General features: G+C 36.8%; 2 protein-coding genes across 19 annotated transcripts in view; one reads left to right on the top strand and one right to left on the bottom strand.

The window, feature by feature from the left end:
- Window positions 1-14760, bottom strand: part of NDC80 (NDC80 kinetochore complex component) — a 34850-nt gene extending 20090 nt beyond the window's left edge. The window contains exons 1-11 of one of the 7 annotated variants that reach the window (XM_081561879.1): window positions 14663-14760; window positions 12883-13171; window positions 10874-10951; window positions 9863-10002; window positions 7777-7900; window positions 7499-7671; window positions 6705-6807; window positions 4780-4869; window positions 2563-2656; window positions 1224-1330; window positions 338-482 (exon numbers count right to left, since the gene is read on the bottom strand). In XM_081561879.1, the coding sequence (XP_081418005.1) occupies window positions 338-482; window positions 1224-1330; window positions 2563-2656; window positions 4780-4869; window positions 6705-6807; window positions 7499-7635 (676 nt within the window). In that variant the 5' untranslated portion in view covers window positions 7636-7671; window positions 7777-7900; window positions 9863-10002; ... (1 more) ...; window positions 12883-13171; window positions 14663-14760. Of the gene's footprint in view, window positions 1-337; window positions 483-1223; window positions 1331-2562; window positions 2657-4779; window positions 4870-6704; window positions 6808-7498; window positions 7672-7776; window positions 7901-9862; window positions 10003-10873; window positions 10952-12882; window positions 13172-14662 lie in introns of those variants that run through there. The other 6 variants (XM_081561880.1, XM_081561876.1, XM_081561877.1 and 3 more) reach the window with 6 other exon arrangements.
- Window positions 14761-14886: 126 nt separating this feature from the next.
- The window catches only part of METTL4 (methyltransferase 4, N6-adenosine), a 334285-nt gene continuing 323280 nt past the window's right edge, over window positions 14887-25891 (top strand). For 8 of the 12 annotated variants that reach the window (XR_014074590.1, XR_014074586.1, XR_014074585.1 and 5 more), the window contains exons 1-5: window positions 14887-15349; window positions 17283-17417; window positions 18072-18468; window positions 19929-19991; window positions 23747-24116. Coding sequence is in view for 6 of the 12 variants with exons in the window: in XM_081561886.1 (XP_081418012.1) it covers window positions 18079-18468; window positions 19929-19991; window positions 23747-24116 (823 nt within the window). In the remaining 6 variants the exon portion in view is untranslated. The remainder of the gene's footprint in view (window positions 15350-17282; window positions 17418-18071; window positions 18469-19928; window positions 19992-23746; window positions 24117-25891) is intronic. The other 4 variants (XR_014074589.1, XM_081561889.1, XM_081561884.1 and 1 more) reach the window with 1 other exon arrangement.

Raw genomic sequence — 25891 nt, 5'->3', positions numbered from 1 at the left:
CAATCTCAGGAACGCCATCAGACTCCAGCAGCTGCAAAAGGCAAGGAATGGGCTCTCCCATAGGGTCTTCAGAGAAGGTGTGGTCCTGCCAATTTCCAGCCTCTATCTAGCCTTTTGTGAGTGGATAAATTTCCACTGTTTTACCAAGTTTGTGGTAATTTGTTACAGCAACCTCAGGAAACAAATATAGAAGTCACTAAAAACTTGGTGGCCTGCTACCAACATTTACCATTAAGAGGCAAAAAGATACAGATGACAAAGATGGCTCTATATGTGCTAAGTCCCATGTGTGCTCCCACCCCAGCCTAAATGAACTTTCAGCACTAGTTGTGCTTACCTACTCTAGAAATTTCTTCATCGAGACCATTCAATTTCTGGTCAAGAATGGCTGAATGAGACTCCAAATTGCTCATATATGCCTGATATTTCTGAACATCTGCTTGTAAAGAAGTTTTCAGTTTTCTCAATGACTCTAGACGATTCTTTAAAAGAAAAAGAATATGAAATTAGTTATTCTTGTCAATAATCATTCCATACTTTACTTGAAAGTAAAGCAATATTCAAATTCATCTTAAAGATAGGTAAATTAGAGTTTTCTTTTTGTTTTTAGAGGGAGTCAAAAAGAACTAAAAGGGGAGTTTACTGTTATTACCCAATTGAGAGGAGTACTTTTCAGAAGCCAATTTGGGATAGAAAAAGTCAAGGGTCAGATTGAAAAAGCACAAACATTTAAAATTCTGTTATTTTATAGACCATTTCAGTATCATAATACACAAAATAACATTAGATATCTGGACATTATCATCTAGCTTTTAGAAAGCCCTCAGGATACAATATATTACACAAACTCGTTGATTATCATTCTCTTTCCACTGACTACAAAGCTCAGGGCCTCTTGTTGGTGCTCCCATGAGGTATGTAACATGGGGACCTTGTTCTAAAGATCCTTTTGGTCTGATGCAAGCAGATAAGATTCTTTCATCATATTCTGAACACCGTTAGTCCAAGACCGATAGATCACAAGGGAAAACAAAGCTCTAGGGAGACCAAACATGTTTTCATTAGGAGTTGTGGCCTATATAAAAAAATTTTTAACAAGCTTATTTTGCTAATGCATTAAAACAATTTTTTTTCCTCTATATAAAGAAACAGCTAGTTTTCTCCATGGAAATCCAAGTGTCAGTAAGTGTGTAAGCCTATTGAAGATAAGCATGTTTACTAACCGGTTCTTTTTCTCTTTCTTGCTCCAATCTTGCAATTTGTTCATTCAATGCTCTGTTTTTTGCTGCTAATGATTCCAGCTTGGAAGCATCTACGTTAAATAAATCCTCTGGAGAAAAAAATCCCAAAATTTCATAAGGTTTCAGATCTGCCTAGAAAACTCTTCCCCAGGTTTTTACCATTGCTCTCTCCCTCACTTCCTCTAGTCTCTACTTGAAACTCTCTCAGTGAAGGACCTCCTACCATCTGTAAAACTGCAATCCCTCCCTGTGGTCCATGGCACTCTGCCTCCCAGCCCTGCTTCATTTTCCTCTGTAGCATTTACCACCATCTGACTTACTGTTCATTTGATTATAATCTTTGTCTAATAGAAAGTAAGCTCACGAAGGCAGAGAGTTCTCTCACTCATTATTCTATCCCTGGTGCCGACATGGTGGGTGGCACACAGTATGTATATAATAAATAGTTTGAATAAATGAATATAATTTATATGCTTAATTGTAACTGAAATACCAGGGAATGTCACTAGTGCTTTTGGTTTTAGATTACTATGAATTTTCCTCTTTAAAAAGAAGCCCAACATCATATCCTCTGCTCGTCCCCTTTCTCACGTGGACACGCTGAAACCGGCCTCACTATTCTTCAGGAAGGTATATCCCACGGATACACAAGAGAATGCTTTCATTTCTTGTGCTGAGAGTGGCAGGGTATCCTCCTATTCTGAATGATTCTATAGTCTTTGCAGGATAGCTTTACATATCTTAAAATTATCTATTTTACCTACCACTCTGGCATTTTATATATGAATATTATAAAAAAAGAAAAACGATGTAAAATACCTCTGGAACATTTTTTAAAAGTTAGTAAGTTCTGAATGTCACTAGATCATAGTTGAGTGGAAAAATAATTTCTTTCTTTGGAAATACAATGGCCCCTTAACTTTCTGACATGAATTATGGGAGACCATAGATCTTTTCACTAACTGGTACTTTACTTACTAAAATAATAAAGCAAGGACATCCCAGGGATGTGATCCCTGAGAGGGATGTTTGCCGATTATCCTCTGTGCTCTTGGTGGTGTCTTTGACATTTTATATACATGGTCAAACTGTTAGATAGGTTGAGTAGCTTGTTAATGCACAAAGCCAGTAAGGGGTTAGGCCTCAGGTCTGACACCAACACTAGTACTTTTTCTGCTTAACCTTTATTTCTCTCCACCAAAGAAGCAGTTCTAATAAAAATCAGGAGGCATCTAAATGCATTCAAAGTGAGGAGCTCATATAAACATTCGGCATAGTAAGATAAGCTACACACCAGCATACTAGGAGCAAAAGCACTTACTCAGCTTGGACTGCAGCTCTGTATTCATCTCATCAAAGCTGTCGGCACCAGTCATGAAACTTTCATAGCATTTTATGGTGTAGTCCAAAAACAGCTGATTGGGTGAAGCAGATTTAAAAACTCAGTCGTGAATCTCTAGTAAGTTTGTTTCACTTTTCTAAGTGAAAATTTAAATATTCATTAAAATAATGAAAGTCAGGAATACCAAATGGTTACATGTAAATGAGACACAAACTTAGGGAATATCATTAATTATGCTGCACAGATTTACTCAGTCTGCTATTTCTAAAGTGAATACGAGGATTAAAAGAACACTTAAATTTGAATAAAGGTGTTATTTAGTAAATGGTAAAAAAAAAAAAACCCACAAAAGCCCGTATCTTCAGAGAAGGGTTTTGAGAAGGTGAGATGATGAAGCTTATTAATGCAAACATAAGCATCTTTGGGGATAATCTAACCTATGAAAATTTTAAATGAACTGCTGATTATTTAAATCCAATTAATCTGACAAGATTTGGTCATGAAAGCCAGAACATAATTAATAAAGGCTATAATTTACACTGTAACATCAGGTTAAAAAAATGGCATGGTTAGTGGAGATCTGAACAGTAGAATATTAGCACTCGATATTTATCCAAGGGAAAGTAACACTCCATTTTGCAGTTCTGAGGTGTTCTGGTCACTGAGGATGTATCCTTGTTAGGAGGCAAGGAGAGCTGATAAGAATTTTCCACAGTCAGATGAAGTCAGCATCCCTTAAGACAAACCAATTCCCTTTGCCCTGATGCTCTGCTTACTAAGCAACTGTCTCATTACTTGGTTGATACGGAAGGGGTACCCTGAATAGGTGGCATGAGTATTCCTGTAACTGGAAAGATGGATCACTGGGGGGGGAGCAAATAGATTTTCATTCCTCTTCGGATGTGAATTTGGTAAGAGTGAATCAGTTTTCTTAAGCTTGGTTGATTTTGATTTTGAAAGTTAAAAAAAAAAAAATGAGTCTCTAGATCCACAAAGCTGAGACTCAAAACCTGGTGAAGTTGGGTATTTTGGTAATTCTTTTAAATTTGAAATTAATTTTAAATTTAAAATTAAATTAAAAATAGTACTTTATAATTTCCAAAGTGCTTCTCTATATTTATTGTTATCTGAAATAACAGCTAAGATAGCAGGAATAACTTTGACTGGTTTAACCTTTAGGATGACTATCAAGAAATTAATATTTAATTAATTTAGTAGGTATTATAATTTTATTTGGGTAAAAACTGAGGTATAATAAATTTAGTCTAGCACACATATTGCAACATGGGAGGAGAATTCTCTCAAGAGGATCAGAGGCTTTTTAGCTGCTTAAAGCACGGATCACTGATGAAGTATTAAGTTTAAAAAAAAAAAAACAACTAGGCAACACTACCATGGCAGTCAGTAAATTTACGTTTGAATTTGAACCATTCCCTAGGTAGTAATAAAAGATGAGGTTGAGGCTATTTCCGTTTTCTTTTTATGACAAATGTTCCAGAATGTGAAGAACAGAATTAGAACACAGAATGTTTATTTTTCATCTTAGGGACCCACATAGTGATTGGTCTTTTATATATGCTAGGAGAAACTGATGTTCAATCTCAATACTATAAATTTATTCCTTGGAGTGGGTATTTGCTCCATTTGGGGACATAAATTTGTGTGTTTCAGGAAATAGGGCAGAGTTAGTTACATAGTTTAGGCTCCGTCCTTAAAGGACAGTCTGGGAACCAATTTAGACTATTCAGTCACTTTTGGAAGTAGCAACTACGCCTAGTAAAAAGGTCAAAACAAAACAAGCAAAAAACCCACATGCCATCTATTTTAAGACCCAATCTTTTATGCTTTGTGTCGACAAAATATATTAGAATAATGATGCCAGTATTGATTATCTTCATTCTAAAAGACAGGGGAGAAAAAGAAATATTATATCTACACATAAACAATAACATGTTATGTTTTAATTCTAATTGCCTTGTCTTTTTTACTTAACATTTTCAAATTTCTGTGCTTATTTATTTTTAGGAAATTATAGTGTGAATCCAAGAGTAAATCCATTGACTGGTATTTCCAAAAATCAATTTTAGATTTTCAGGAAGCAAAAAGGCAAGTTCTACAAAAGACTATGTTAATTTCAATAATGACACACATAGTTAATAATATCAGATGACTAATGTTTATGGTAAAGTAAGGTACCTTATTATGCATAATTCCATCTTCAGTTTCTTCGCCCCAAGGCTGTCCATCATCAAATAAAGGTGAGCTTTCTTTCATGGCATTATGTAACTGTTCAGTATACAAACAACATATTAAATTGATTAACTTTATGAGAAAAACACATTTTTCAAGTTTTGTGAAACTTGTTTTCAGTGTCATTTTTAGAAGCATTTACATTATTGAATGATAAAGTCTCTTGAGAGGTTCTTCTTCTAAACCTTCAAATATAATCCTTTTGAGTTTAATAACTAAGTCCCTTAGGATTAAAAAAGGATGGGATCCATATTTAGTTCTATTCTACAAAGAAAAATATGCTTTCCTGGTGGTTCAGTCGTAAAGAACCCGCCTGCCAATGCAGGAGACCTAGGTGCAATCCCTGGGTTGGGAAGATTTCCTGGAGGATGGAATGGCAACCTACTCTAGTATTCTTGCCTGGGAAATCCCATGAGAAGAGGAGTCCGTGGGGTTGCAAAAGAGTTGGATACGACTGACTGATTGAACAATAGAGAAAAATATGCTGATCTTTTACACTGTTAGTAGCCCATTGAGAACATATGTATTGCTACACATTTTAACATAATTCTGAGAATTGAAAACAGAACTGCCACAAAAGCTAAAGACAGTAATAATTATTTCTCTTAAATGAACTTAATTTTGGTGCTCAAATGTTATCCACTGACTCCTTCAGAATGTTTAAGAATGTACTTTAGGCTGAATTTTACAATATAAAGTCTTCATTTAAACAAATATTTAAGCTGAAAGTGATAGCAATAATAAGTTATAGCAAAACATTCAGATGTTTATAATTAACAAGCCAGAAGGAAAATGCCTAAATGTTTTTAAGGCACAGAAATTCCACTTCAGAACATCTGTTTTATAACTTGTTTTAAAAATAAAAGAAAATTAAAAAGAATTTGCTATAAAATCTAAAGATACAATGTATATCTAGTATAATCAACACTGAGCTCTAAAAAAATGGAGTATGAAAGAACAATAAATTTTCTTAGCCTAGCACTCATTTACAGGATTGCGGAGTGGGGATACTGTCCTGAGTCTACAGTTGCTTGTCCTATCCTCTCCTTTCCTGCTCCAAAGGCACTCATAATCCCTTTTGTGTATCTAGAGTGGACGCAGGCAAGCTCTGTCAACTCATCCTTTATCTCCTTCACTTGACAAGCCTCATGTGACAATCAGATTTAATTAAGACTGAAAGACACGCAGGGCAGAGCCCAAGCTGAAAAACAGAATCTCCTACCTGTCATCAGGGTAGATAAAGACAGTCTCTGTTGCCATGTCAAAGGTCCTTGTGAGAGCTCTTACTACTCTGCAAAGTTCAAGGTGAGCCTTATGCAGGCACAAACAGATCTCCAGAACTAGAGAAAAGACTCTTACTATAAGAACTGAAAATTCTGAACTGAGAAGATTTGGTTGAAAAAATTTCAATTTGAAATCATATAAACTAGAAATATGGACTTGAGTAAACTTCTCTTATGTAAAGGTGTCATTTACTAACAAACCACCACTCCTCAATATTATAAAATATGAGAAGAGAAAAGGACTCAGAGGAATCTGAGATAAATGTTCGGGGGAAGTTCCTACTGACATTATTTTGCTGTGGTTTATTTTTTGTCGTTGTTGTTTGTTTGAATTTTGGGGGGGTTTGTTTGTTTCCAGCTGTAAAAACTCATGAAAACAAATGATCTCCTTGCCTTTGGAATATTTCCCTTCCTCTTCTGTGGGCTCATGTAGTAACATTTTGAAGAACATAAAACCAAACATGCTCTGAAAACTGACTCAGACTTGGAGCTAATTGGTAAAAGCAAGATTGGGAGAGAAAAAGAAATATTCTGAGGAGGGGGGATAAATCTTTCTTACGTATATATTTAAAATGAGAAATCAAATACCTTGATGCAGTCTATTAGCCAAACCAAGGCTGCCACAATGTGAGGCCACGTGTGAGGGGCCCCCACTGTATACATGGAGCTTTTTGATAATGCAAAAGGATACCTATGAAAAATTAGAAAAAATAAGCTAGCATGTTAATTTTCATAAAAATAATGGCTAAATTAAGCAAGAAGTTACATTAAAAAAATTCCAAGTATATACCAACAGTCTTGACTTGTTTAGAAGCAAAATACTTGTTGAGATTATCTCCTCTGTCATCTTACTCTCAAATGATTTTGTGTATTTTTTTGACGATTACTTTGTACATGTATCCCCTAAGTTGCAAAACTTGACTTACAACGAATAGGCTGGACTTCTCTTCTGAAAGATTATTTGTTCCCTCAAATGCAATGTACCCTAAATAAAACCCATGTATGTACTTCTCCTCCTCAAATCCATCTCTGTGTTTATCCTATGCAGGCTTTTCTAGACTCTTCTCTCACTTCATTTTCACCAGGCTTTGACGCCTGTCTTTTCTGATCTATAAAATCGGCAGTATCTAGTCCATCCTATCTATTCCTTGTCACGTGAGTAGTTGAGGGCTTTATGATCTATCATCTGTACTTCAGTAATAATCCCCAAATAGTTGTGTTTTTTTTTTTGCCTTTTCAATTGATCTTGCATACGTGACCCACAGGGGCCATCTTAAAATATACTACTTCTCTAACTCAAAGTCTTTACACACTTATTGAGTTTCATTCTTCTCTGTGTTCCAATAATCTCTCTAGGCTAAAGAGAAATATAACATACAAACCCAAGATCTCTAAAGATTCTCGGAACCTCTTCTTCAAACTTTGTGTCAGGCAGTTCATATGAAGGGCAGAGGAAGCCATAAAGAAAAGTGAAGATCTTCAGGAAGTCTTTAACAGAAGGAGCTTGTAGCGATTTCATGGATACACTGTATGCATAACCGTTTTCTGAAAGAAACTACAATAATTTTTATGAAATGTCAACTGTTTCACAATAGGAAAATTATTGAAAAGTACTTAAAGAGAACACTCACAGTTTACAATATTAAAGAATATAAAATACCTCACAGAGCTGTCGAATACATTGCTGAATGAATGCCTTGTCATTAAGTGGTCTTGGGTCCTTGATTTTTTCAGAAGTGGAAAATATACCAAACTGACTATTCCGGGATCCATGTCCACTAGTTCTGCAAACAAAATCAGTCAAAATGATTTCCTTCTGTGGTGAAGCCTAAATTATTTCAAGGTGATCTTACGTATTTATTCATTTGGCCACGCTGGGTCTTAGTTGCAGCATGTAGGATCTAATTCCCTGACCAGGGATGGAACTTGTGTTGCGCCACCTGCATTGAAGTCTTAGCCCCTGGATCACCAGGGAAGTCCCATGATTTTATACTTTAACATAAGTATCAAACATTAAAATTCAATTCTTCAGTTTTTATTTAAACAGATTTCTCTTATTCAAAGCAGAGAAAAAAAAGAGAAAATAACGAAGATTAAAGTATAAAATCAGATGGGAAGAAATACTCTTCTGGTGGTTTGCATCACTAACACACACGTTATCCTCTAAAAATGTGTGTTCTGAGTCCAGCAGGTTCTCCGCACCAACTGTTTTCCAGGTCTCTTCAACAACCCAGATCCTTTCAACATCCTACTCACCCCTTCGTGACTGCTCCTTTACTTTCAATCTCTTTATTTGCCATTATTTATTGTGAGAAAATTACCTTTGAGATGTTGAAATAGATTGCGAGTGCTTTTTTTCATGAATGTTATTGTCATGCGATATTATGTATCTGACTGTGATTTACCATAAATATATGTGTTACTACTTTTTAGTCATTAATAGCTAAAGCATATATGCTCCATTCTAAGTGCTGTCCCCTCAAACAAAACCTCATTTGTTTAAACCTTTATAATGATTCCTTTTGCTAATCTTTGTGGCCCAACTTACCTAACTACTGTAGTTTATTAAATGTACTTGGAACAATACTTTTCTTTATTGGACAGACTTCACAGAGCTGAGTTACAGTGAACATTGCTCTAATATCTCAACTCTGTTCATCAAAACAGAGTTTCTCCCTGCAAGTGTGCTTGCTGCTTTCAAGTTCTCTTCTGCCCAGGCTCTAAAAGTTCTTTGGCTTGGGCCCTTTTTCACTGCTGCTGACTAGCTAATTGTGCCCCTGAGAATTTGCTAACTTGAGAACCACTCTTCTTCGTACTGCTAGTAGTTAATCTTCAATATGTATATATTTTTTTTTACCAAGGAATACATGTATAGACTCAGCTCTTATTCTATACAAAACACTAGTAGCTTTTCAAAAACACTAATAGCTTTTGAAATTTTAAAAGTATTTCCTAACCAATCAAAATTCTGTATTATTCAACTTATAGTTTAAAAGCGTAGGATCAAGAACCAGTCTGTGGTTAAAAATGCTATCTCTGTTACCGGTTGTATGACTTTGGGTAAATTACTTAACGTCTCAGTACTTCAATTTCCTTATTGATAAAATGAAGACAATAACTATCTACACATAGAGCAGTTCTGAGGATTGAATAGAAGAGACATAAAATAGCACTCTTCTGGCTTCCAAAAATGCTCAGCAAATATTAGATTTTATCATCATTATCCCAATTATCTCTGAAGTTCAGCTCTGAGATGAAAGTTACATTATAAAAATTCCTTAAGATTTTTCAGCTAGAATGAACACCAGAGACAGTTTAACCTGGGTTTATGACAAAGATTTCTCATAAGGTAACAAATATGTCATCTGTAAATATTTTCAAAATAGTTAAATAAACACCTGTCTTAAAGTTATATTTTAAGTTTTGGTGAGATTAAAAAAAAATTTTGTTTTGGAGTTGGGAATTTAAAAAAATTAACTTATTGAGGTATAATTTGCTTAGAATAAAATGCACCTGCTTAAAGCATACAGTTTGATGAGGTTTGACAAAGTACACACCTGTGAAAATTCTACCATGATCAAGATTAAACATTTCCATCATCCCAAAGTCTCATCCCTCTGAACAGTCAATTCTTACCTCACTCCAGACAACCTCTGATCTACTCTAGACCGTGGTTCTCAAAGTGTGATCTAGGGGATCTGAGAAGTCAAAATTCCTTTCACAATAAAATTAAAGTTCTTTCTCACCCGTTTTGTCCTCATTCTCTCTCCTGAGTGTACAGTGGAATTTTCCAAAGGCTAGCTACATGATGTCAGATACCGCAGCAGACTGAATTCAGAAACAGATGAGAATCTAGCTACCTTCTATGAAGCCAGACATTAAGAGACTGCAAAAACGTAAAACAATGTCACCCTTCTTACTGAAATACTTTTGTTTTTAAAAAATGTTTTAAAAAATAAAAGCATGTTATTTATGTTAACATGCAATGGGTTATTGTTATTTTAAATTGAATTAATAAATATTAAAAATTTTCCCCTCACTTTTAATTTCTAATATAGTTAATATCTAAAGATATAGCCCATAAAATAAGAGTCCATAATATTTGTTTTTGTTGTTGTTCAGTCGCTAAGTCATATCTGGCTCTTTGTGACTCCATGGACTGTAGCATGTCAGGATTCCCTGTCCTTCACTTTCTTTCAGAGTATGTTCAAATTCATGTCCATTGAGTCGGTGATGCCTTCCAACCATCTCATCCTCTGTCATCCCCTTCTCTTCCTGACCTCAATCTTTCCCAGCATCAGGGTCTTTCCCAATGAGTCAGCTCTTTGCATCAAGTGGCCAAAGCATTGGAGCTTCAGCACCAGTCCTACCAATGAATATTCAGCATTGATTTCCTTTAGGATTGACTGGTTTGATAATATTTAAGAGTATAAAAAAGTCTGTGACTAGTCTGTTGGACTAGATGATGATTCCTAATGTTAAAATGCTCTGATTCCAGAGTGTCTAAAAGCTATGTGAAGAATTTTCCATCAAGTATTCACTTGTAACAATGAAACAGTGGTCTGAATGTTTTGATATATCTTTCAGCATTATCTAAGGCAAATGTAAGCAATTTAACCATTTAAAACAGAGGAAAACAAGATTACAACTTTCTCTTGAAAGGGACCATGATATCTAATTTTTTGTACTTTGAGCATTTAACTCAATGTATGGCTACAAGAATCTTTTCCATTAGAATTAATAAAAAATATCATTACCTTTTACCAAATACAGAGGTTTTTCTTTCAGATGTGGGTCTGTTTGTATTCAGTTTTCCAAAGGTTGATCTCTCTTTGCTTTAAGAAAAGGAGAAAAACAAACTCTTCAAATGAATGATTAGTTCAAGAGACTTTTGGAAATACGTTACCCATTCCCTACAAAAATAATTCAAAAGCATGAAAATTTTCAGCAGCAATTACAGCTGTTATAAATGGGATAGGCTTACAATACGATATATATCTGCTTAACTAAAGTGTTAAGAAGAAAGTAGGAAAAAACCCATATCTACAGTGTTATTTTAATTATCTTAAAATATGTACATTTATGGATAACAACTTCAAAGGAAAATGAATAATTTAAAAATAGGTATTTTCAATCATAGACTGATAGTCTCACTTAAATTTTGTTCTTTTGAGGCTTACTCTTTATTAGAATGTGGCTACACTTAAGAACATACATTATGTCAGTTACTGACCAAAAACATTGACAAAAGCAGTCTTTTAGCTTCTGACACAATTTAAGGCACAAATCTTTTGCCGTAGTAATGTGCAAAAGTACAAAAAAATTTTCTGATTTCAAAAGAAAAAAATGTATAAATATTTCAAATTTCTAAAAGTAGCAGAGGCTCATACAATGTAAACCTAAGTAATTTAAGAGCAGTTAGCATGTAACTTGTACCTTGGTAATATAGGATTGATACAACTCATATAGATTACAAATAGCCTTCTCTTAATTTTAAGAAAATCATTCATAAGGAAAAATTAGTTTATGATTGAAAGTTCTCCCCCCCAATTGATTTTTTATTGAAAACCTAAAAAAAAAAAATTGAAGTATAGTTGATTTATGATGTTACAGGTATACACCAAACTGAGTGTTTATTATATAGGGTTGGCCAAAAAGTTCGCTGGGATTCCTGTAATATCTTGCATGTATATACATATATGGCTTCCCTGGTGGCTCAGAGGTTAAAGCGTCTGCCTCCAATGCGGGAGACCTGGGTTCAATCCCTGGGTCGGGAAGATCTCCTGGAGAAGGAAATGGCAACCCACTCCAGTATTCTTGCCTGGAGAATCCCATGGACGGAGGAGCCTGCTGGGCTACAGTCCATGGGGTCGCAAAGAGTCGGACATGACTGAGCGACTTCACTTTACTTATATACATATATATACACACACGCATATACTTTTCCAGATTTTTTTCTATTACAATTATTATACATTATTACAGGATATTGAATACAGCGATAGCAGGTTCTTCTGGACACCTTTTTTGGACACCAATGAATCTCCAGGAAATAGTTCAGAGAAGCGGTATTCTATAGGTGGCTCTTGCTGCTGCTACTGCTGCTAAGTCGCTTCAGTCGTTTCCGACTCAGTGCGACCCCATAGACGGCAGCCCACCAGGCTCTGCCATCCCTGGGATTCTCCAGGCAAGAATACTGGAGTGGGTTGCCATTTCCTTCTCCAGTGCATGAAAGGGAAAAGTGAAAGTGAAGTCGCTCAGTCGTGTCCGACTCTTAGCGACCCCATGGACTGTAGCCTACCAGGCTCCTCCATCCATGGGATTTTCCAGGCAAGAGTACTGGAGTGGGGTGCCATTGCCTTCTCCGATAGGTGGCTCCTAACTGCGGTTAATTGTCAGAGCAAGTAATGGTTTTGATTGAGAACTGTGCTAGTTGAATAAACCGCAGTAAACTGAAAGTTATTGCACAGGACCTGCTCAAACAAGCAGCTCTGAGGAAAGCAGGAAAATAAGAAGGAAAGAGCACCGAAGGGGAATTAGCAGTCCTTTAGGGATTGCTTACAAAGGATGTGGCTTCTGAGATTTAAGTATCAAATGAGATAAGATACAACACGGAGTAACAGGCCCACTCTCAGCCTTCACTGACTCCAAATCAGGTACTGCTGAGAACAGACAAGATTCATAACAGTATTACTCACACTACATCTTTGCATTAACCACCTTTACAGATTTCTCTGCCAAAGACAATAAGGCATGAGGTACTCACGTTTGAGGGGTATGGAGACCTGGTTTATTTAAGTCCTGGGATCTTAATTCCTGCATAGAGAGGCGGCCAGCACCACCGGTGGAAACTGAACTGCGTTTCATGCTTATGACCTGCATTCATGAATCTGGTATTAAACAAGTCTTTCCAGATGTAGATGGTACATTAAATATCAACTATTATCTTCATCCTCAAACAGAAAGGCAGCCAAGTTTCATTGTTCCTTCCTGGGTTATCTTGTTCATGTAAGGTGAAGTCCTCATTTACAGGGGATATTTATCTATTTGATTTCCTTTAAAAATATTCAACACACAAAAATACTTACTAACTGCCTACCATGTACAAGGGAGTGTGCAAAGCAGTGCAAACAATAGAAAGGTGAATAAGGTATAATTCCTCTTCACATGGGAATTTATGGTAGTTAAAACCCTGAATCCTAACTCAGACCACATCACCACTGTTGGCTGTGCCTATTTTGATAGGAAGTCAGATGCCACCTGACAACAACTACCTCTGATGTTTCCTTTGGTCTCAGAGGAAACCAAAGGAAACCATCCTGTTTTCTTTTCCTAATGTCCATCCTCTCTAGCTCTGCCTTTAACCTTCTCTTTCTCATTTATATTCTTCAATTACTGGCCCTCTTGCTTCAATCTCCCTTTTATCAAGGATAAATTATCTGGTCTACAGGCCACTTCCAGTTCTTCAGACTACATTCACATCTCACTCCCTCCCCACCTCCTGGGTTATCTTTCACTTACAAATCTTCAGATCCTATTGTTACTGAGTCCAACCTCACTCTGCTCGCTGCAGGGCAGGCCAATTAATCTGAGACACGGTGTTGGAAGAACTAACTGAAATGCCAGGTTCTTTTATAGATCAGAGATGCCAGGGAGGTGAGGAAATAAAGTAAAATGGCCATTAATCTTGAAAATATCTCTTAGAATGGCAAGCCTTAGGCAGGGGATGTGTTAATTTCTTCCTTCCTGTTATCTACAGGTGGACAGGGTTCTGAACAAAGGCACTTTAGTTTAACAGTCAGGCAGAGGGGCAGGATTCTCTGAGGTTGGCCATTATGAATGATTACAACAGCAAAAGTAACAGAAAACAAGTCAAAGAAACAGTTCTAACTAGAGTCAGAATTGGCTTTTCTCTGCAACAGTATCTTGTCTTTGAGGCATTAGACACTGTACTCCTCACCTTTCCAGGTCCTGCCCTGGTTTCCAGGACAATGGACATCTGTAGTTATCCTTTTCTCTGAGTTCTCCTTTGTCTTTGAAACTGATAATACCCTTTCCTTCTTTGTGTGGACACCCATTTCTTCTTCAGTATACGCTTCTGTATCAAACTATTCCACTCTCATCTATATGTTCCCTCCCAATCTCCACTTAAAATGTACTCTCAGAATCTGAGATTAATACTTTTGGATGTACTCCGTACACGGCAATCGGGATGCTATACTAATAGCTCAAACGCAAAAACGCCAAACAGTTCCTCATCTTGTCTTCCTCTGTGTGGTCTCACCAATTCTTCCCTTTTTCCTCTCTCCAGGCCCTCTTCTTCCCATCAGTGTCCGCTTGGCCCTCCCCTTCTCCTTCGGAAAATCACTGCCATAAGAAATTTATTGGACTACGGGAAACGAGCGCCTCGTACCTACTGGCTCGAGAGGTCGGTTACAACAACAAACACCCAAACGTCGCCTCCCGGGGCTTGTGAATCTAACCCGGCGACCTGGCGTTCTCCCTCCAGCTGTCCGGAGCAAAATTAACCCAAAATCATTAGTTACCTTTCTTCCAGCTTCCCGAGACGATCCAAGGACCGAATTGCTGTAAACCCTGCAACTGCCCGCTGAACAGGACAGCAGCCGCCAAAACACAAACTCCTTCCACCCGCCGCCGCCTTTCGAATTTTAAAATCTCCGCCGGCGTGTACGTCATCGCGCAGGACGTGCGCGCGCGTGCGCAATTTTCGTGCGCAACTCTCGTACTCAACTCTCGCGCGCCGCTCCTCGAAGCCGGAAGTTTTGAGTGTTGCTGGCGCGCCGCCACCTCACCGGCTGCACTGGTTTTCCTGGCCACTGTAAGCGTCCTCTGCAAAGACAGGTCCGACCTTTGAATTTAGCGGTGAATGCAGGAGCGCTGTACGTCACTGAGTAGCGAGCAGAGCGCTCAGGTCTGGAAACGCGGTTTTTTTTTATTTTTTCCGTACAGCAACATGGCCGCTCCCGTCGACTCTTAGAAGAGGATTTTTTTTTACCCCTCTTTGTCCTGGGTTAGACGCGTGCTGTTTCATGAAGCAAGTCTGAGAAGGCGGCGAGGTGGGCGCTAGTGACGGCGGAGTATGGGCGCAGTCGGCCTCAGGGTCGCGCCGAGAACTCGAGTGCTCTGAGGGGTCCCAGGTCCTCTAGCGGTGGCCTGCGGGAAGCTGGAGTTCCTGTGCGAAGCCTAGAAGTAGGAGAATTCCACTGAGCAAAGTAAGTTGGTGGTGGTGGTTTAGTCGCAAAGTCGTGTCGACTCTTTCGACCCCATGGACTGTAGCCCACCAGGCTCCTCTGTCCATGGGATTTCCCAGGCAAGAATACTGGAGTGGGTTGCCAATTCCTTCTCCAGGAGATCTGGAGATTGTGCCCAGGTCTCCTACATAGTAGGCAGATTCTTTACGGACTGAGCTAGCAGGGAAGCCCAGTAAGCTACTTTGCTAAAACAGGACATCACCTGCTTCCCTGAGTTTGAACTCAGAGGCAAACACAGCCCCCAAACCTGGAGAGTGGTGTGGGTGAGAGGGGAGCCCAGAGCTCCAGGACTGGATACCTGGGTCTTGTAGCAGTTGTGCCATCAACGAGTTGTACACACTGTCGTGGTCCGGGTGCGAGTTGGAAAAGAACTTCCAGACATGAGACAGAATGAGAGGGAAATAAAGTTTCTTAGAATGGGAGACGCTGTTAGAATAGCGGGCCAGCTCAAGGGAGAACCGACGTTGAACAGGGGTCCTTAGTCCACTTTTATACCCAGGGTACAAGGAGTGGAATAGGGGTCTTATGAGTCATTTGCTGATTGGATGAGGCATGTATACTGGGTGGGGGAAGAGTAGGGCAAATACCTTCTCCCTGCGGGGTAGGAGGGGAGGCAGGTTATACTGTTCCATTAATAGTTACAACGTGGAGAGGGACCATAAGGGTCTGGTGTTTCTGTTCTTGCATTCCAAGACCCTCCTTGGTTTTATCTGCTCTTTCCTCCTTGGGTCACCACACATACTTTAGGGCAAGTCACCTTTCCTGTGTGAGTTTCAGCCTTCCCCTCTACACTTCTAGCTTGCACTCTCCGTTTTTGGACCTCTTCACAAGTGATAACTCTGATGCTCAGTTGCCTCCGACTTTTGAGACCCCATGGGCTGTAGCCTGCAAGGCTCCTCTGCTCATGGGATTTTCCAGGCAAGAATACTGGAGTGGGTTGCCATTTCTTCCTCCAGGGCATCTTTCTGATCCAGGGATCAAATCCCCATCTCCTGTGTCTCCTACTTTGACAGACGGATTCTTTACCACTGAGCCAACTGGGAAGCCTGATGATTCTAAAGGGAGGACCAATAACAGAATTACCATCACCAGTAGTATTTATTTGAGTGATTGCTTTGTGTGAAACACGAGCACAACACTTAATGTTAGTTACCTCATTTAATTCTCTAAACTGCCCCCTAAGATGTCCTAAAATGATTAAATCAAAGCTCAGTGAAATCAAATGACTGGTCCATGGTCATAATGCTAATGCAAATGGTGCTAGAAATTTGAATCTATATACATTGCTACTGTTATTAACTGTGCTGTGAACTGCTTAATGTATTTCTTGTTTTATTTCTTATTCTATATCCCCTTTTAAGTTCTCCACTACACAACATTTAGTAAGCAAAATCTGGAACTAAACACATTTTTGGGTCTTTTTTTTTTGGCTGTACCATTTGACCTATGGGATGTTAGTTCCCTGACTGGGATTGGAACCCAGAACCTGGAATCCAGACTCTGTGAAAGCCCAGAGTCCTAATCACTGGACTGCCAGGGAATTCTCTAAAATCTGTCTTTTAGGAAAAGATAAGTCCTGAAAAACCTAGTTGCCAGAAGAGGACTGCTCAGAACCAATTGCAGATCTGGACTCTTTCCCTTACGGTTTTGCTAGGGGTTAGTGCTTCTAATGTGCTGTTAAAATTGCATTTTGCTCTGTTTTTGCTCTTTCTGCATTCATTGGTAGCAGTGATTAGTAAAGCAGTCGTGCTGGAGGGGCTTACTGTAGTAAGTGTGGTTTAAAAATGAGCTGGCACCCTAACCGCTCCTATGGAAATTCTGTGGCCTTCTCTAGGCTTATGTCATTTAAAAGGCTGAATTCTCATAGGTAATGCAGTATTCTTTGGTTTGACAGGACACTCACCATTTTAGGATTCAGTGTGTTCGTGACTGGTAGGCTGGAGACCTACTGGCTAGAGCCAAGTGCCAAGCAGGAGGTTGTATGGAGGCTCCAGAAACAGGAGGATCTCATTGGGATTCCAGAAATAAGGTCAGGTTTTCACCTTCTTTGGTCAAGTTGGCTGAAATTTTTGAATTATCAACCCTGAAATTAAAAGTTTACATTATTTTAGACTGAGAATAGACTTATGGACATGGGGAGAAGGGAGGAGAGGGTGAGATGTATGGAGAGAGTAACATGCAAACTTACATTACCATATGTAAAATAGATAACCAATGGGAATTTGCTGTATGTCTCAGGAAACTCAAGCAGGGGCTCTGTATCAACCTAGAGGGGTGGGATGGAGAGGGAAATGGGAGGGAGGTTCAAAAGGGAGGGGATATATGTATATTTATGGCTGATTCATGTTGAGGTTTGACAGAAAACAGCAAAATTCTGTAAACTAATTATCCTTCAATTAAAAAATAAATATTAAAAAAAGTTTATATTGTTTTAATGTTTCATTGCAATGTTTTATTTTAGTTTTTCTTAGTCCTACTGTACATATTAACAACTCAAAAATTTTAAATTCGCTTCTGTATACATTCAAGTTTATATACTTGCACCTAAAATCTACGTGTGTATGAAGTATATTTTTATTGAAAAACAGGACATTTAAGAATTTTTCAGAGAAGTTTTGCTTCTAGTCAAACTAGGGTTTTACTTGTAGTCTCTAATTCCAAGAGGTGTTTGTTTGCTTTAAAGGAAGAGAATGTCTGTGGTGCATGAGCTATCACCAGGATGGCTGCTGGATCACCTCGCTTTCATTAACAATATAAGCTATGAACTTCACCAGCATCATGAGCCTTGTTGTAGTAAAAGCCAGCCTACTTCTTCTGTTCACCCTGATTCTCTTCACATGGATTCTGTGTCCTCTTTTGGAGCCTCTGCTACATTTGTTGCTTCCACCAGTAAGCCAGAGAATGATGATAGAGGAAATTGTGAAATGTTCATACAGAAATACGTATTTCGATCTGAACTGTTTGATGTCAGCAAACCTTATATAACTTCCGCTATTCACAAAGAGTGCCAAGAAAGTAATGAAAAGGAAGATCTAGTAAATGATGTTAAGAAAGAAATCTCCGTTTCTATTAATGGCAAGGTAATAAGTCTTAAGAAATTTTTATTTTTCTACAGAGAACACAAATGTATTATTCCAGTGTCTCAAATATCTTGTGATTTACTGATTCTAAAGAATAGTCAACAAATCAGTGATACTTTAGCATATCCAGAGTAATTGTAATTTTTTGCTAACATTCTACCATTTTTAAAAAACCAAATTTGTGTATTTCAAAAGTAAGCAAAGTTGACTCAAATGTGAATGCTCTGTAAATTAACAAACAAAGCTACACAATAAAAGAAAAACCTGTCTGCTTAGGTTTCTGTATTAATTGCATGTTTTTACATATATTTTTGCTCAAAAACATATTTTGTTCTCTATAAAATTCTAAAGTGGTGTATAGATTTGGGGGGAATTTTAGAGATTTTTCCTTTGGGGATAAACTTGTATAATAAATGTTTGGAAGAAGGGTAATGTTTTTGAAAGATTTCTAGTAATAAAATTAGAAACTTACTATGGAGAATGTATATATTCTTAAAGTATATATATTTGTATACACATTGGGGTTATCAGAAGTTTTGAGAATGCCATTAGGGTCAAATTAATTATGCTTTAATACTTTTTACATACTTGAAGAATTAAGAGATGATTATACCAAGTACATTTCAGATCGATTATATTAACATTGTTTTTCTGTTAGAGATAGGAGTTACATTCATTATTCAACCAATAAATGTTTCTATGTGCTGTTGCAAACAGAATGAGGAAACAAGATAAATATAATCTGCTTTTTGGATCTTATTGAGTGGGGAAAAAAGATACCAAATAAGAAAGCATGTTGAGGAGTATAATAAGGAAAGTAATGGAGATTCCATTTATTTATTCAGCCAGCAAACTTTTGTTGTTAGCCTGCTAGGAGTTTGCAACCATATAGGCACTGAGAGCAACAAAAAGTGGAAAGTCCCTGCTGTGTACTGTACTCACATGTTCTTTGCTATGGAGTTGTTAGATGTAGAACAGATGTATCTTATTTGTACCCAATCTTCAGATTACGCATAAAGATCTATTAAAAGTACATTGCAGATTTTTTTTTGGTGTAGAAATTAAGAAAGTTCAGAATAATTACCCCATATATCAACTGATAGATGACACTGGTGACTCTTTATTACAGTATCACAGTTTCCTTGTGTCCATGGATGTCAGTACTATATTTTACTATATCGTTCTAGTTCTTTCTAATACCAGATGAGGCCTTGGTGGCCTTTTATCACCCATTAAGTTTGTAGTAATAGTAATAATGATTATTATTATTTGAAAAGCTTACCTCCCTAGTTCATACTCTTTGCACTTATTTCGACCTCAGTAGTTAATTATTACCTCTTAAAGAATGAGACAGACAATATGGAAAATGTGATAAATAAAAAAGAAATATTAATATATTTCAAAGTATCAATATTGTGATGGATGGCCACAAAATTTTTTCCCTGTAATTTATTCTTTAGAAGCGTAAGAGATGTGTTGCTTTCAATCAAGGTGAACGGGATGCTATGGAATACCACAGAAAGGTACTGTGTAAAATGTTCATTGATGACATTGGAAGGTTAATGTGAACTAGTATAAGTAAATGGATAAGTAAATGGACAATGTGAATAAGGGTGGTCTTAAAAATCAGGCATTCATTTTGATCAAGGTTAGAATTTAACAGTGGAGTGGTTTATTGTTACTTTTATAGTAATTAACAGTTTAAACCAATTTGTATTAAAACTCCATATACTTAACATACATTTAACATAAATTAACTTATGCTATATTGGTAAAGTCTAGAAATATTTTAAGTTATAAAAGTCTACTGTCAGTAGGTAAAAGATAGCATAAACTTATACTACATTACTTAAGCATATATTTAACATAAATAAACTTATGCTGCATGGGTGTGGTGATATCTTATTGAGATTTTTACCTTGCATTTCCCTAGTGACTAATAATGTTGAGTATCTTTTCATTGCTGTACATCCGTATACATTCTTTGTTAAAGTTGTTTAGAATTAATGTTGATTCATCCTTCAATATTTGATGTAATTCACCAGTGAGATTATCTAGGCCTGGAGTTTCCTTTTGGGGAAGGTTTTTAGCAACAATATCAGGTTCTTTAATAGAGCACAGGGATTTTCAGGTTTTCTGCTTTTGCTTATGTCAATTTTGGCAAGTTGTATTTTCTAAGAAACTTGTCCATTTCATTCAAGTTGTCAAATTTATTGGCATGACATTTTTCATAATATTCTTTTAATGTTTATAGGATTTGTGATGATAAGTGATCACCCTTTTCATTGCTATGTAGTGATTTGTATTCTTTCTTGTCTAGCTTGGGGCTTGTTTTTTGGTTGTGTTTTTCAAAGAACCAGTCTTTTAAAAATTTTTTTTGGTAGCTTTTTTTCTTTTTTGTGGCAATATATATATAAAACACATAAAATTTACCACTTTAACCATTTTTAGGTGTACAAGTTAGTGGCACTGAGTACATTCACATTGTTTTGTAATCATCACCATTATTTATATCCACAATGATTTTGCCATCCCAACTGAGATTCTACCCATTAAACAGTAACTCCTCATTTCCTCTTCCCCCTACATGCCACATTTTATTTATCTGTTCTGTTCATCCACGTTTGGGATGTTTCTACCTTTTGACTGTAGTGAATAATGCTGCTATAAACAGGAGTGTCCACATATAACGTATATATAAACATGTATAAACACATACATGTTTATACTGCTGCTGCTGCTAAGTCGCTTTAGTCGTGTCCGACTCTGTGCGACCCCAAAGACGGCAGCCCACCAGGCTCCCCCGTCCCTGGGATTCTCCAGGCAAGAATACTGGAGTGGGTTGCCATTTCCTTATACACTCACATGTAAACATGAATGTCCCTACTTTCAGTTTTTTTGGGGACTATACCCAGAAGTGGCCTTACTGGATCATATGATAATTCTGTTTCTAATTTTTTGAGGAACCGCCTTGGTGTGTTCCAGAGTGGTGGTACCATTCTGCCTTCCCACCAGCAAATAAGCATTTCCAGTTTCTCCATATCAATGTCAGCACTTACTTTCTGTTTTTGTTTTTTTCAGTTGCCATCCTAATGGGTAAGAGCGGTGTCTCACTGTGGTTTTGATTTACATTTTTCTGATGATCTGTGATGTCGAGCATATTTGTATGTGCTGTTGGCCATTTGTATGTCTTCTTTGGAGAAATGTCTGTTCACATCCTTTGCTCATTTTTAAATTGGGTTTTTTTGGTTGTTTTTAGAGTTCTTTTATATTATGAATATTAATCCTTTATCAGACACATAAAGTGTTGTCAAGTATATTCAAAGAACCAGCTTTTAATTTAGTTAATTTTCCTTACTATCTGTTTTCTGTTCTGTTGATATTTGTTCTCTATTAGTTTCTTCCTTTTGGTTTACTTTGCTCTTTTTCTGTTAATAACTTCTTAAAGTAGAGCCTTAAAGTGAGTTTAGATCATTTTTCTTTTCTAATATAAGCATGTAAAGCTGTAATTTTCCCTTGAATCACTGCTTTAGTTGCATTCCACGTATTTGGATATGTTGTATTTTCACTTTCATTCACTTCAAAATGTTTTCTAATTTCCCTTATGATTTTATCTTTGACCTATATGAATTATTTAAAAGTCTGCTATTTCATTTTCAGATATTTGATGTTTATCTTAATATCTTCTTGTTATTGATTTCTAGCTTAAATCCATTGGAGTATAAGAATATACTCTGATGTCAGTCCTTTTAAATTTATTGAGTTTTATTTTACAGTCCAGCATGTGAATTATCTTTGTGACTGTATTGTGTGCTATTTTTTATGTATTTTTGAATATGTATTCTGTAGTTGTTAGATACAGTGTTCTATGAATGTCAGGTTAAATGGATTGATACTGTTGTTCAGAACTTCTATCTTGAGAGATTTTTGGTTTATTGGTCTATCACTTGTTGGGTAGATTTTTCTTGGGTGAATTTAGAATGAGGATTTTAGTCTAAGGCTGATGATTATTCCCTTTTACTGACACAAAATCTGTTATGCACCCAGTACCCCTGTCAAGAACAATGATGAACTGTCTGAGTTTTACTTTATTTGGAAGCTAACAAGTTAGCAAGTTTAGGTCTAAGATTTTATTAAAAGAGATTTAGATCAAAGTGTTAAAGTAATGAATTTATTGAATTAAGAAGTCACATGTATGTGCTGATCACTGCTCAGCTGGAGACTTGACCTGCAATTCTCAAGAGCTCTCTGTCTGTGCAGCTCTCTGCTCTGGTGTCCTCCCTGCCAACTCTTGCCGCCTCGGCCTTTCCAGACCTTTCCAGGTCTCCTCCCTGTCCTGCTATCTGAAAATTTTCTCAAGGCAGTAAGCTGGAGCAATTGGGTTCTCCTTTTATTTAGGGAGTACAATTCTGGGGCTTCCCAGGTGGCGCAATGGTCAAGAATCCGCCTGCCAATGCAGGAGATGCAAGAGATGCAGGTTTAGTCCCTGGGTTGGGAAGATCCCCTGGAGGAGGACATGGCTGGAGAATGTCAGCCATGGAGAATTTTTGCCTGGAGAATCCCATGGACAGAGGAGGAGCCTGGTGGGCTACAGTCCATGAGGCTGCAAAGAGCTGGACATGACTGAGTACATGTGTAATTGTATTAATAATAATATTCTGCAATGTTTGACATCCACCCAAGGTCTGAAAGCCTTTTTTCTGAAAATAATTTTTTAAAAGTAATTTCAGATGAAAAGTACGCCATATTATCCAGAAGCAGTACTTGGCTTTTAATTTTATAATTATTTTGGTTCTGTTATTGCAAAACTTTTTTAATATAGAGTTTAATGTAGAGTTAACTTTTTCTTCTTTAACAATTCAAGCTATATTTTTATGAAATCAAAGATACATTTATTTTAAAATTAAATTACTAGAAAAATTAAGATTAAATGTGATGAAAACTTAATTCTTTTTATAGATTAGAATTTCCACTTCTAGAAACATTATCAAATTCATCTTATAAATTTTTAAGGATTTTTAAAAATATATATTGCTTGGTTATTTAGTTTCCAGTGAGTTTATGAGATTTGTATTATTCCACAGCTAGGAAATAGCAGTTCAAAGGTATAGTCACACTTTCTTTTTCTTGTAGTATAAAATTATTTTATTTTAAGCATTAAGAATGTTGGTTTTAATCCATAAGTTGAAATATTCAAAGCATAGTAGGAAACCTTATTATTTAGAAAATTGTTTTAATATCAGTGACGTTTTAATATACTTAAAAAATTCTCTTACAGATTAGGGGGCTGATTTTGGATGGATCTTCACAGTTAATCCAAGAAGGTCTCACAAGTGGCTTTCTTCATTCATGTTCTGAAAAACGAAACAAGTGCAGTGAGCCCGTTACTTTACCACTTGATACCTGTAATTTGTCAGAACTATGTGAAATGGCAAAGCATTTGCCTTCTCTGAATGAAATGGAACTTGAGACGTTACAGTTGATGGAAGATGATACCTCTGTTTCAGAGCAGGATTTATTTTCACGGATTGTTGAGAATACCTCTAGCTTTACAAAAATGATCACTTTAATGGGACAGAAATACCTGCTGCCACCAAAAAGCAGATTTCTTTTGTCTGACATTTCTTGTATGCACCCACTTCTGAACTGTAAGTAGCTAATTATGTTTATTATTAGATAATTTTTCTGTGGCCTCAAAAGTCAAGAGCAAGTCTGAAAGTTGAGTGAGCATCAGCATTTTGTGATAGGGTGAATAATTTTCTCTGTATTTTTTTTTAAATTTAAAACTTTAAATTCAGTTTTAAAGTGCTGATTTATGATTTAAAAATTAAAAAAAAAATCTTATTACAAACAAAGTATCAAAAACTTAACTAGTCCCCAAGAGAATAAATATAGTTACTGCTCTGTACTTAGGAATTCAGGGTACAATTGGCTTTGACCAAGTAATGTTAACTTTTATTCATAGCAAAGTAGAAACGCTTCAGATATGAATGTTAATTCCTAAACTATTCTTAGCCTTTTAGATTACATTTTAAGCTATTTTCAAGTTTATTATCTAAAGTTTCTCAAAAGTATTTTCCTGTATAAAGTTAAAAATTTAGAGATTGATGTTCAGATTTATCTACACCTAAATTTGAATTTAGATTTCTGAAGCTTAACTATGAGTCTTTAGACACCTCACAAAACTGAGCCTCAGTTTTCTAATCTATAAAATGGATATGATGATACCTACTTCTGAGGGTAATTTTGAGGATTAATTGAGATGAGATAATTTGCATCACAAGCATAGCTCAGTGATATGTTTCCAATAAATTATAACTATTATAATATTCTAAGGGATGAGATAAGAGGTATATTGATGAAATTGAATTCAATATGCTATATACTGTTACTTGGATGTTGAAACTGAAACTCCAATACTTTGGCCACCTCATGCGAAGAGTTGACTCACTGGAAAAGACCCTGATGCTGGGAAGGATTGGGGGCAGGAGGAGAAGGGGACGACAGAGGATGAGATGGTTGGATGGCATCACCGAGCATCACCGACTCGATGGACATGGGTTTGGGTAAACTCCAGGCATTGGTGATGGACAGGGAGGCCTGGCGTGCTGCGATTCATAGGGTCGCAGAGAGTCGGACACGACTGAGCGACTGAACTGAACTGAACTGTAGCAAAATTTTAAGTTATTAAAGTAACATAGCTTATTAATGAAAAGCTTCTTTTAATTACTTTCAAACCATCTTAAACATGAGTGGTTATTCATGTCACAGTGTCATGAATTCTTCAGGGTAAATGACAAAATAACGGGAAAATCATGCAATATTTGAACATTTTTTCCCCCATTCTTTCTCATCTTTGTTACTCTAATTGTTTAAAAACCATTACATCCTTATTTTAATTTGCATTCTTTTGATTACTTATGAGATTGTCTGTTTACAAAAATATACCTTTGTGTATAAAAGGAAAAGGGACAGCTTTTCCTTATAATAAAATCCCAATTAATAAATATAGGTGGAATGATGTAACTAGGAAATTTCTGTTTGACACATAGCATAGTACTTGGATGTCAAAATAGTGGGTGAAAAGATAAGATGCAGGATATTTGCAGAGTCTTAAAGTATGTCCCTACAAGATAGTTAATAATTACTGAGATGGAACTGGAGAAGGCTGACAGCACTTTAACCAAGTGACTCAAGGTGGTATCACTAGTCATGAGACATCCTGACACCCTGTACTTCCTGCTGATGACCAGCCAGGAGAAGTCTTCAAAAGTATCAAGGTCAAAAAAGATAAAAACTGAGGAACTTTTCCACATTGGAAGAAATTTATGAGACATAGCAATTAAATGTGATTTTGGTGGGGATCCTGGACCAGGGAAAAGGATACTAATGGACAATTGGGGACATTCAATATTAAGGTCAG

The sequence above is a fragment of the Giraffa tippelskirchi genome, chromosome 14 (genome assembly GCF_054371585.1).
Source record: "Giraffa tippelskirchi isolate mGirTip1 chromosome 14, T2T-mGirTip1v1.2.pri, whole genome shotgun sequence".
Taxonomy (NCBI): Eukaryota; Metazoa; Chordata; class Mammalia; order Artiodactyla; family Giraffidae; genus Giraffa; species Giraffa tippelskirchi.
Note: the sequence above shows the minus strand (reverse complement) of the source record. Positions and strands in the feature narration are given on the sequence as shown.